This window comes from Ostrinia furnacalis, unplaced genomic scaffold (genome assembly GCF_004193835.3).
Source record: "Ostrinia furnacalis isolate ACB-3 unplaced genomic scaffold, ASM419383v2 OfSCF0526, whole genome shotgun sequence".
NCBI lineage: Eukaryota > Metazoa > Arthropoda > Insecta > Lepidoptera > Crambidae > Ostrinia > Ostrinia furnacalis.
Window position 1 is genome coordinate 1 of NW_021130765.1, and position 13281 is coordinate 13281.

The following is a 13281-nucleotide window of genomic DNA, read 5'->3' on the forward strand; positions in this document are numbered from 1 at the left end:
TCGTTTTTTGGCAATTCGATTAATAATCGATCCGTGATCGTTTTTGCGACAACACAACAACTTAACTGGTAGAAAACCCAGTTAAACATGACTGTGTTCATGTCATTTCTCTAAATGGTACCTAGATATGGTCCTACGCTTATAATGTAGAACATGGTTTAAATAAACCATTTGTTGGCCCCACTCCTGAACTGTTGGACATAATAATGGATAAATAACTTAATGTATTTAAAATGTAAGTAGATAAGTATATTAATTAATAATATTTTTTGTTTGCGTAATAAAGCATCCATTACCATTACATATTACGTCAATTTCCAAGCAAACCCGGGAGTTTTTGGTAGTTATTTATATGAAAATATATTTCTGATATTAAGTCCTAACAAATAATAATAGTTACATTTCTGTTGGTTTTACGCCCAGATTCCATAGAAAAGTGCCCATCATCCTTTTTGAAATGTAGGTAACATTATTATTTTGATTAGATAAAAAATCTTTTGTCCTCCTACCCTAGTTGCTCTTATAAATCTCCCGTTGTTTGAATATTATTCCAGCATTCTGACCGTTCCAATACATAAAAATTGGTACAGGTATTGGTACAGATAGATGGCCGAGTGATTGCAAAAAGTGTAAAACTGCTTTCAATAATTTTGTAAATACAAAAGGCACCATGCGGATGTAAGACAAAAACGATCGATCACGAAGAAATTCAAACAACTGAATATTAAAGTGCTTGGAGTTCCATGACAAACGAAGCCAAATTCATCCATTTTCAGCAATTGGTAATAAAATATAGGAGTATTTCAAACCTAAGGTTTTCACATAGTAAAATGTATTGTTATAAAATTAATTATGTAAAGTCAGTGGTAGTATTGCATTTTAAAATAGTTCATATTAATGAATTTATTTAATTCCTTTAAATTTAGAATAAATCTAAGTCTACAATTTGGCTTTTGTACAGTTGTCGAATATACCTACTACTCCCCTCAGGTGTAGTATGTGACCTACATTGGGGTACTCCAACCTGGCATGGTTAAGTTTAAAACGGAATTTCATAACCCTGATCCAGGACAAAATAGGACTGCAAAATAGTAGTATCATTTAATTTTGTTATGTTAGGTAAGCCATTTATTTTAGTAGTATTTAAGTCTACCAGTTACTAGCACCTTGGTGCCTATCTGCTGAATAAAATTATCATCTCCGATTCGGTTGATGATAGTTGGGTCTCGGGTTAACCGGAGACGGCCCCGCGGCGCAGGCGGCGGCGGCGGAGCCGGCGGCTGCTGGGCTGGCCGGGGTTCACTCACTACTCAGCGGCTGCCGCTCACAATGCCCCCCTTGCGTTTAAAGTCTGATGAGTTGTAGACGGGATGTTTATGTATTTTGTATAACACGATTTTTGTACGTGTAGTTTAGTATCCACACACGATTAAGTCGGGACACAAAGTATTACCACGGAGGGTAGTTGAAAATATTCATTTTTAATACAAAAAATAGAAATTATTCACATTATTTCATAACAATTTCAAGATACACGATTCACAACTTACCAGATTGTTTTAAATATGTATGTATGTCTGCAAATCTGCAGTGACTGCACGATGGAGACAACGATGTTTTTTCTGGTTCATCATCATCAGATAAAACTATAATTTGTCGTTGTCTATGTACATACGAGGTTTCTTAACAAACTTTTCACCATATCACTATTATCACCATTACTTGATCGTTTCCTTTTACCCATTTTTACGCTAAGTTATTTTTATTGAAAAAGTACGTGTGAGTCGGACGAACACCAACACAAGTAATGACAAGAAATATGGCGGACCGCGGAATGTACTACGGTGCTGAGGAGTCAAAACACGTACTTTATTATATTTAAAACTCATATTTTTAAATAAATATTCTCTAAAAGTGTGATAAGGACGGCATCATCCCAGGTACTGCTGCATGTAAAACGTAATCATCTTCGGGAGAGATACGAAGTATAATAGACAAGTCTTGTATTAGTGTCATGATATTTCACTGTCTTATGAAATCATGTAGAGCACTACCTGACGCAAAAAAAAAAACAAAACTTTATCGATATGATCAATTTTTGTATTCGATTTTGCTTATAGGAAATATTTATTAATGCTACGGTCTTATTTTTGGAAAATTTGGAGTTCATTTTTGGTAAATGCATGAGTATAAAGTGAAGCTACTGAACCCAGCTCTTTCCGTTTCCAAAACAACCGATTTGCGGTTTGACACAGAATGGTTTTTGTAAATTCAGTAGTTAGTCCACATCGTTCGCAGAGCACCATTCATCATCATGAGAGCGTGTATCAGGGTGTAGCCAAGCATTAATGGGTCCCAGCGGCCTGGACGGGGCATTATATGATTTTTCCAACGCCCCGAATCACCTTCCACTCTTAAGCCGAGACAATAAGGTTCAGAATGGCCTGGCAAATGGACCGGAGCTGACCGCACAAGTCAACTTTCCGCGTCATTTGGCGAAACAGTAATGGATTACAGAGTTGTTGTCTCGAACGTTTTTGCAAAACATAACGACGCCAGATATGCTCCGATTGTCGTGGGAATAAATATCGATGGAATGAAAGCTTTCGCGAGACTATTTGGCGTCCATTTCGGGAGGTAAATCACTCATATTTTATTGTTTTATTCAATTGTATCGAGCATAATTAGAGCAACAGTGCGTAAAGTAATGTATCTTCTAGATAGTAGGTACTTTCTACGTATGATCATTGTTATTTGTATAATGATTTAGCAAAACAGTCTAATTGCAAAATCATAAATACTACAATAGTCTCAATAGCGATCAAATCGATTCAAAATAAAAGATAAGACGTCTTTTCTACGAATACCTATCACCAATGTCACTAGTAGATTCTAGCAACTAACTTTCAAGCCAGCAGCTTGCTAAACCTAAAATATATCTACGAATTCACTCTAAGCGCTAAGAAATTAGTAAAAGTTCCCAAATAATTCTCCCAATCTAACAGATGTCCTACCACAAGCACACTCAACATAATTCGTATTTGTTATGCCAAAAGCCGCGTCCCCGTTTCATTCTGTAAGTGGCACATTGGCAGGTATACGGGCAACTTTACCAAACTTTCGCATGCACCAATTTCATTTGCTAAACACTCCAGAAAGTACACACATTGGGCACATTGCTCAGAGGCCCCGAGCCAACAAAAGTCTATTTCGAAGAAGTACGGACATGAAAGGTTAAATATTGTTAAAGTTTGAATAAGAAACGGAAGTTTGCCCCTGAATAGATGTCCTATAATTTGTCATGATCTATACAGGATGAGTATAATAATTCCAAAAATATAATTTTACTTTTTACATCCAGTACATAGAAACAACCTCATATTATAGTCCTTAATTTCATTGCATTAAGATGAACATAATAATTCCAAAAATATAATTTAACTTTTTACATCCAGTACATAGAAACAACCTCATATATATAGTCCTTAATTTCATTGTATTAAGTACCATAGATTCAAAACATAACAAACAATATTGCACTTTTTAAGTCTCTCATTTAATTACTTAAACGTAAAACTACTAAGGCTGAGTTGCACCACCTTATTTTACCGTGGCTATAACCGGTTATGACCGGTGTTTTTTGTATGGAGTTTGATAGGCTTTTAACTTTTGTTAAAGTTAAAGTAAGACAGTGCAACCCAGCCTTAGGCTCTTAACTACTACTTTTATGTCTCATAATATTGTATTTATTGCTAGCATCCCTTCATTTGATAGTCCACTTATTGACATTAACTTTGGCCCGAACAACAAACAGAAAAAGGGATCACCCTATACCTACATTACCTTGCATGGATATATCGCGGCCTTTACTTTTATCTTGGGCAGGACGGCAAAAACAAAACCATTATAAGGAGCCGTTGATCCCAGGACAGCTCATTTCTCCCCAAATAGGACCACAATACAAATTTAAATGGTAGAATAACTTAACTAAGGTGAGAGGCTCGAGACAAAAATACAGAACATTATTTAATTAGGCTGGATGGACCATCTCATTTTAACTTTGACAAACTCCAAAAATCTTTCAAAGTTCTTACAAAAAGCACCGATTTATCGTTATAGTTACGGTCAAAGTTAGGTGGTGCAACTCAGCCTTAATGTTTGTCACCAACCGGACAATAGATTATAAAACAAAAGAAACTCAATCGCTTTAGTAAACGTAAAATTTCATTTATTAAATCAAAACTATAAGTAATTTTTCCTACCTTCATTCATTAAAATAAAACACTGTCACAAGTTTATTTTTATTACGATTTTGTTGTCAACCAGTAAGTTTCAACACAGTAATACTCAATTAATAGTAAGTATTCGGCTACGATACTGCGGAAAATACTTCACTTTGTTGAAAGCATTTACAAAGATTTGATGTTTGTAACCATACAAACATCAAAACATAATTATACCGAATACTCTCTCTATACCACATATTTTGTGCATTGGGCACCTCATAACAGGACGTCTATAAGTTTGTTCGTTTCAGCCAAATGACATCCACTGCTGGACAAAGGCCTCCCATAATAAACGGTCCTGCGCTGCCCGCATCCAGGTTCCTCCCGCGACCTTTACCAGATCGTCGGTCCACCTAGTAGGAGGTCAGCCCGCGGTACGTCTTCCAGCCCGTGGTCGCGACTCGAGAACTTTTCTTGATTTTAGCAATTCTGCGAGCTATGTCAGTCACTTTGGTTCTCCTGCAAATCTCCTCATTTCTGATTCGATCACGCAGGCAGGGTCTTTAAGTTACTATCAAATAAATGACCTTACTGTTTTCTGTTCGACTGTGACAAAACTTACGGCACTCTTAACATTAATGAGATTATAAAACTTTTAGATCCGAGCATCACTGTTACTCCTGTTTTCATCATAGAAATAGTTTTACTATCGGAATTCTTCGGATCGGCATAGTAAAATGGGACGTTAGTATTAATTGAACGTTTAAGTTATGGAGTTGCTATTTATTTCAGTTATGGATAGGTTATTTTCAATTTTAGACTTAACGTCAATATTACTGTTATTATTTCACTCATATCTAGTACAAAGTAATTTGTAAATATATGAACGATTTAAGTAGGTACTAAAATTCTGAAAAACACACACATCTATAAAAATATCCCAACAAAACGTTTACTGTCAGCTAAATAACATTTCCATAATCCAACTGTACCTCCTGACTCGATGCAGTTTGCCAACTAAACGATAATTGGCCATGTCGGTCTATGGTTCATTTTCCACAAACTTTGCGGTTCAATTTGTTTTTAGTGCCAAAGTTTTATGATTCCGAAAAGATTTACAACCCGTTTAAAACTACGAAAAACATAATTCGTATCGTCGAGTGTACTAAAACTGTTGGAGTAACGAACAAAATAAAACTGTGGGCCTAATAATGAAATATTAGGTGCAGATCACATTATTAAGGATAGTGTACTTGCTTAGTTAAAACTATTAAGAGTTCTTTAACAAAGAGCCAATTTTTCATATTATGTTGTCACACTGACGTCGTTATTTTTTGATGATTTCATTTAAAAACGCCACTATCTCAGTAGAGTCACGTCCGTATTCACAAACGATGCTTGCTTAATCCTTCAAGGCCCGCGAATCTAGACACAATAGATAATCAATTGTTATGACATTAATTAATGCCGTCTGGGACTCAAGCGGTTAAGTGAAGCAGCAAATCGAACACACAGCTTGAATAGAGCTCTGTGACTGGTTCGTGTGTCGCACTGTGAGACCTCATAGTAATGTTTGTTAATACGGACGTCAGGTTATTATGGGACCAGTATTTTATTCCAGATAGAATCATGACACTATTTATTTTCTATTTAATTTGGTTTCGTTGCCCCATATCCGTCTAGGTCATTTATGGCCACAAACTTTTATAGCTTCAGACGGAATTCACCGAAAAACAGGATTACCTACTGAGAAAAGCTACGAACAACAACTAAAATGATCTGTATTGCAAACAAGCCCGTTTTAGTACAAATGTTTCTTCAACTTATAATGAGCCCTCATTCTAATTATTTTCTTTAATGAATACACGAATTTCTACATTTTGAACAGAATATAAGAAACGAGTTGCGTCTTACCTTATGTAACTACAATAGAGTGGAAAACTTCCGTTCCGAACTCTTCTAGAATGTTCTAAGTAAGGACGAATTTGTTTGTTTTGTTCTTATATTGTAGAAATCCTATGTATCGTAAGTATTGTAACATTGTAACAAAATATAGATGATCAGATTAGTCCAGAATCTAGTCTAGAAAGCATAGGTAAACAGTCACAAACATGGCTTTGTTGCGTCCATGGTCAAAACATTTAGAGCTACGCAAATACGTGTATTGTCTCTGTCCGAATTTGCTAAAATAAACGTCATTTATTTATTATATTTTCATTATATTTTCTGTCCTGTTTTGCGCCAATTTCACGTGCCAAAATACCGTATGCAGTAATTAATGTAACTTTCAATTTTGTTATGAAACTACACTTCAAACACAAGCATAATTGGTCCAAATATTATTATTAGAAAATTCTACACAAAATTAAATCAATGCGCAATCGAATCGAAATTAATACTGGATACAAACTTAATTATGTCGTGACTTTTGTGCCAATTAATAATTTTGCTATCGGTTAGCTTCGTCCATTTTCTACCTACTTACCCCGGGAAGCGATCACATCTGTCATGGCAGTCAATTTGTTTAGGACAGTTCAGACATAATAATAAATGTGTCATTCTTCTTTTCCAGCTCTTCGGTTTATCCATCTTCGCCCTTTGCCTATGGATCCTCATCGAGCCTGGCTTCAACGAGTTCATGTCGGTCCTCCAGCTGCAGCCTTACTTCATCGGAATCTACATCATCCTCATCGCAGCGCTGGTGGTCATGGTGGTCGCCTTCCTGGGGTGCGGGTCCGCATTGATGGAAAACGTTGTGCTTCTTTATGCCGTAAGTTTTTTACTGATAATAAAACTTAATTTAGGCGCATTTTATCCACAGTTACTTCTTGATTGAAGTCTTGACAAGTCACTACATAGTATAAAACAAAGTCGCATTCCGCTCTCTGTCCCTATGTATGCTTAGATCTTTAAAACTACGCAACGGATTTTGGTGTGTGTTTTTTTTTAATAAAAGAGGGATTCAAGAGGAAGGAACACTTAGTTATCACCCGGTGCGAAGCCGGGGCGTTAATCTTTAATATAATTCGTTTTTGCCCTCGATTTGTTGTTTGTGACTGTTATTTTGAATTCAGTACGAAAAACAATTAATCTAAATATAAAAAGCTAATATTTCTTTTAAGAAATCTAACTAAGCTATTTAGCTTAGCTTTTCCTTACTTAACATAATATTAGGGTTCACCATAAAAGTTCAATTCAGCAAGGATCAAACTTGCCGATCTCGAATCAGCATTCCGATACAATCCGTGGATTACCGATCTTTGGGTTTTCTTCGTCTCAGTAATTCTACAAATTCATCTTTATTAACTTCTTTCACAGTACATAGGATCACAAATAGCGACGTTCGTCCTGGGCTTGGTTGGAGCGTGCGTGGTGCTCGACTTCTCGACATACGACTCCAGCATACAGCCACTCATTAGGAACTCCATCGTGGGGCTCATGAACAACCCTCAACATGAAGGCAGCAGAGCTGTACTGCGAATGGTTCAGGAAGGGGTAAGTATCATTTATTTCGAGAAACTTCTCGTCATTATAAATCAAAGACCAGTGTACCTACCATGAGTTTACGTTAGGTGTGCTCGCTAGCGAAAACGTCAAAAATCTCTATGGAGATTTTGTTTCTTGAAAGTAGCCGCTAGGGGCGCTGCACAATATGTCATACAATTAATGTCATTTTTTTACGCAGTCGCTAGCGAGCACACGTAACGTAAACTCATGGTAAGCACACTGTAATCTGAGGCTAGAGTAATTCGTATGTACGATATCAGACAACGTTTTTTTTTCTTAACTGCAAACTGTTGTTTTTTATAGGTAATATTATAAAGAGCTATTTTACTGATTTAAATTCTTCTCTTCAAAGGCAACGAAACAACAACATTATTTATCTGAAAAAATTAAAGAAAACACCGCTTTAAACCGTGTTATTTTTTAACGAACGTTAATAGCTCTGAAAAAGAGTATATTAATTTTTCATCGAAAATACATCGTTTTTATTTAAAAAGACTCGTATTCCGAGGATAAAATGTGAAAATCGAGATTCGAGATATCGATTCGAAACCCTCTCGTGTTCTCGCTTCAGAGCCGATGAGCCGTATAATAAAATTACCAGGCACAAAGCCCAACTTTTCTGTTCGTCAAACCACGCGTAGGCGCGCAAAAAGAGCAAAACATTCGGATCTAACGAAGCAAACACGCATTTGAAAGTGGACAGCTGGTGTTGGACTGGTCGACCGTAGACAACTTAGCCTAGAGCCGAGAGGGGAAAAACCATAAATTGTCGCTTAGTTAGCTCTGCCACGTACACGCGGTGCCTATGCATAAACCTAGAGGTAAGCTGACAAAATTAAAACGAGCATTCACGCAGGTTGACAAAATTGAACGTATAAAGAAGAACGGTCACGCCCCATACAAAAAAACCCAGACCCGACAGAAATGAGACATACTCGTACCTCAGTTTTTTTGTCATGTCTTAATTAGTTAAATTATATATTTTTTATATTCGAAATCTATGTATAACACCAAAATATTACCCTTTTTTTGTTTAGGCGTTATACAAAAACTAATACAAAATGCCTATTTATCACCAAAATTGGTAAATGTATGTAGGTACCTAAATGTCTATTACAGCTGCTATGGAATGTATTTAGGTGACCTGGAGATACAGCCAGATTATACAGGGTGGAAACGAGAAGTTACAAAATCCAAAAATTCTATGTTACCAGCTTCTATAATCTGTAACCTATTATTTGGTACCATTTGAAAGTGCTCGTGAAGCACTTTCAGAATCAGTAACTAGTTTTTCGATATCTTGTATAGTTTAGAAATAATCGAGTGAGATCACTTATCGTTTCCACCCTGTATAATCCGGCTGAATCTCCAGGTCACCTAGATACATTCCATAGCAGCTGTAATAGACATTTAGGTACATACATTTAACAATTTTGGTGATAAATAGGCATTTTGTTTTAGTTTTTGTATAACGACTGAACAAAAACAAAGGGTAATATTTTGGTGTTATATATAGATTTCGAATATAAAAATATATAATTTAACTAATTATTACATGACAAAAAAACTGAGGTATGTCTCGTTTTTGTCGGGCCTGGGTCACAGATGACCGTTCTTCTTAAAGCTAAAACCTAATGGTTTCACAACGCTGCACATGCGGGCAAAGCATAATGATGTTTCAATATGTTAAGCAGAATATAATTTTTTGCTTCTACAAAAAAATTTAAGTTATTACTTTAAATTTAAAAATTGTAATAAATACCAATGTCATTGATTGATCACGGTCTCTCTGCCAACCATGGAGATTGCTCAACTTTGTCAGCAATACAATCCAACGAAATCTGCGTTGCAGTGCAGTTGTCTGTGGTACCATGCTATAATCAAACGCCCTTGTGAGCATTTCCTACGGGCTTGGTCCCAATCATAACTCAACATCCATTGCTATGTTTAGAACAGATGCAGTGTTCAAAACGATCGCAATTAGGAACGTGGTCTGCTCACACACTATTGGACCTGCGATGAAAGGTATCAAAGACAACCATTCGAAGCCAGCGTCCTTATAGCGCACGTTGACGGTTGCTATTTGGAGTTTGACAATGCTAGACTGACGTTATACGTGAGAATCAAAGGAACTCTAGTATGTATCTTTAGAGCTCTGCTAACATAAACTTATAATGTGTCAACACATACATTGCAGGGCAAGTATTTTGGCAATAGCGCTCGTGTATTAAAAAGAAACGAGCGTGAAACAAAAGTACCTACTTACTCAGCATTGAGTTGCATAAAAAAGCTCTATTAAACTGTAGGTCTGCATTGTTTTATGTTAAATGCGAACATTATGTCACCAAAGCAGCTAACACTAAAGCCAAATAGAATCGATTTGTGAAGCCCAAGCCCTAGAAACACCTATCGGATCTCCAGGGAGCCAGTATCCTCGGAATTCGTAACTATATTGACATTGCAATGCACTGGCGCATGTCGCTTCCACTTGATCGCCTCAGTAACGTCGGACACGTATGTTATATTCAATAGCCTGGAGACATACTTACACATTTGCTATGCGTGTAAGCAGGAACATAGAAATTTTATGATTATAGAGCCAGTGCTTAAAGAAAATCTTCTTAACTCTTCAGATCTATAGTCTCCACTGCAGGAGTAGAACCTTTTTTATTTTCCAGAGGTAAATGCAAGATTTGGCCTAAACTCCCCACGCGTTAGGAAGGCCTAATGATCGCATTACCTACTTGTCACTTAGTCGCCTCTTTAGACATGCACCAGAAGAGTAGAAGTTTTATTCTAATCTACTGGTGCTGGGAACCATGGCATATTATTGACTCTGTTATGACTATTTTCCACTGACCTCCCACTCGGCGGGCCGACGACCAGGACCGGTCGTTGAAATCCGTGGGGGAGTTCTTTATCCAGCAGTAGATGGTATTTAGTGAAAACGAATGACTGAAAGATAGATAGATAAATCGTTATTTGCAAACACTTTTATCACACACATCATGTATAGTTGCAGTGGACTGTTGTAATAATATCTTTATTTCTATTCTACAGATCGGCTGCTGCGGAGCCGACGGGCCCATGGACTACATCAACCTGAACAAGCCCTTCCCATCGGAGTGCCGTGACTCTGTGACCGGGAACGCGTACTTCCACGGCTGTGTTGACGAGCTGACCTTCTACTTGGAAAGCAAAACTGGCTGGTTAGCTGGAATTGTACTGGCTGCTTGCATGATTGCTGTAAGTTTTTTTACTGCTTTTTAACGTCAGATTAATAGGCTTGCCGTAATTTTTTTTAAATCTTAATATTGAAAAAAGTATTAAAAAGTCTAAAAATTTTTAAAGATCGCTTCTTTAGTTCAAATAAATAAAAATATATCTTAGTAAAATATGCTTCATTTGAAAACATTTCAATAAAAAAAAAGTACGCTGTAAATACAGTGTGAATCACGTTAAAGTGTACATATGAAAATAGATGAAACTAGACCTATTTTTATCGACAAAAAAGAGGTCAAAAATTTTTTGAGATTTTTTAAAAAAAAATTATAGAATTTTTTTTCTTCAAATTACTTATTGTAAAGAAAACGTAATAACTTTTAAACTAAGCGGTATATCCTGATAAAATAAAAACAGTAATAATGCTAAATAACAGGCGATACTAAAAAACTACATAAAATACACAAAAAATGCCAACAAATAATAAAAAATAATACTTTTTGAAAAAAATCTGCTTAAAAATTCGTGTTTTAATGGTTATTTTATAAATTTCTCCAAAATATGCCCCTATAACCGGTAGTTTTTATTACTTTGTATTATTTTCTATCGTATTATCTTTGTAAAACCAAAAAGCGCATGTCTCTATCCCTATCACAACATTTGCTATGATCGTTTGAACAAAGGCCTGCCACAACATTATTCTCCGCTACAGGTAGAGACAATTTTAATTTAAAAAAAAATAGGTCTAGTTTCATCTATTTTCATGTGTACACTTTAACGTGACTCACACTGTATTATTTAATTGTCAAGGGATATGTGAATTACCTGTTTCTTTATTATGTCAAGATTCAGATTTGAAATAAATAATAAAAACATTTATTTGGTACCAAATAATGGTTAGACCATAGGAAAAGTTATGATCTAATTGATTGATTCATCTTTACAGGTTATCAACGCCGTCATATCGTTGGTCCTTATTCACGCAGTGAAGAAAGAAGAAGATGAAGCGATAGCTTACAAATAATTATCTATATACTAATCTTAGAAATTAAGTGAACTAAAAAATTCGAAAAACAAAATTGTTTATTATTAAGTTAGGTAGTGTTTTGTAAACTAAGGTAACCATGTATTTTTCATAAAATATGTATTTTGTTTCAAATTATCTGTATATAATATGACACGACAGAAAATGACACCCTGTATTCTACCACCGTTTTTTAAAATAAGTAAATAAATAAGTAACACTAAACAATAAATTATTTTTTTTTAAATGCCGTTCATATCTCAAGTACTTAAACAATACATAGAAAATAAAAGATTTTAATACAAGAAAACCACGATCAAAGGTTTTCTAGGTTCTAGGAATATTAATCCTATTCGTTATTTAAATAAAGCATTAATTTGAAATACGGTTTATATTTTCAGAGCAAAGATAATTAGGTTCTTTTGCAAATATTATCTAATCAACTTATATTTTAGATTAAACCTAAACGGCTCGAAGGCTTAGAGCTAATTAAAAATCGCGCTATTCAACAAAAAATAATATAATAATTATAGTCCGCTCCAAAAGACTTTGGCACCCTTGCAAACCAATGAGGTATACTATCGTTGACACCGGTCTTTGAACGGCTGAGGCTGAGTTAACGGTGAGGCACTACGTTATATTAACCATAATGTTGAATTGTCGTTTGTCAAACATTTGTCAAAGTTAAAGTATGACATAGTCATACTGTCACAAGTACTGACATAGCCCGACGGAGTAGCAAGCTGAAGTGGCAATGGGCAGGGCACATAATACGCAGAACTGACGGCCGATGGGGCAGCAAGGTTCTTGAGTGGAGGCCACGTACCGGAAAACGCAGCGTGAGTAATACCGACGACCTGATAAAGGTAGCAGGAAGGCGCTGGATGCAGGCCGCTACCAACGGTGCGATATTGTGGAAGTCATTGGGGGAGGCCTATGTTCAGCAGTGGACGTCCTGTGGCTGAAATGATGATGATGAAAGTTAAAGTAAGATCGTGCAACTCGGCCTTAATAATTTGAGTTATTTTGATTTCAGATTCTATCTCTGTTTCAGACAATGTTTAACATTTTTTTTTAAATGCCAAGGTACTTTGACTCGGACTAAAGCTTCTAAAATTTGCTTGGTTGCCATCTACTAGGTAAAAGCTTCAAGATCTAATTAAATAAATCCAATTTATGCCCTCACAAACAACACCCACACTGAATGTAACCAACTTTTGTGTTTTCAGACGTCTAGAAACAATGGTTGTCTCTTAGGTCAACAACATCCAATTGTATTAAAGAATACGACTTGTTTTCCAG

At 35.9% G+C, this 13281-nt stretch overlaps 1 protein-coding gene across 1 annotated transcript; it reads left to right on the top strand.

Moving 5' to 3' along the window:
• Nucleotides 1-6686: 6686 nt before the first annotated feature.
• Nucleotides 6687-12350, top strand: Tsp2A (tetraspanin 2A; the record flags this gene model as incomplete). Its single annotated transcript, XM_028322842.1, has 4 exons — nt 6687-6996; nt 7545-7721; nt 10794-10979; nt 11902-12350. Coding segments are annotated over 4 exons (751 nt in total), but the record flags the coding sequence as incomplete, so codon positions are not given.
• Nucleotides 12351-13281: the final 931 nt, after the last annotated feature.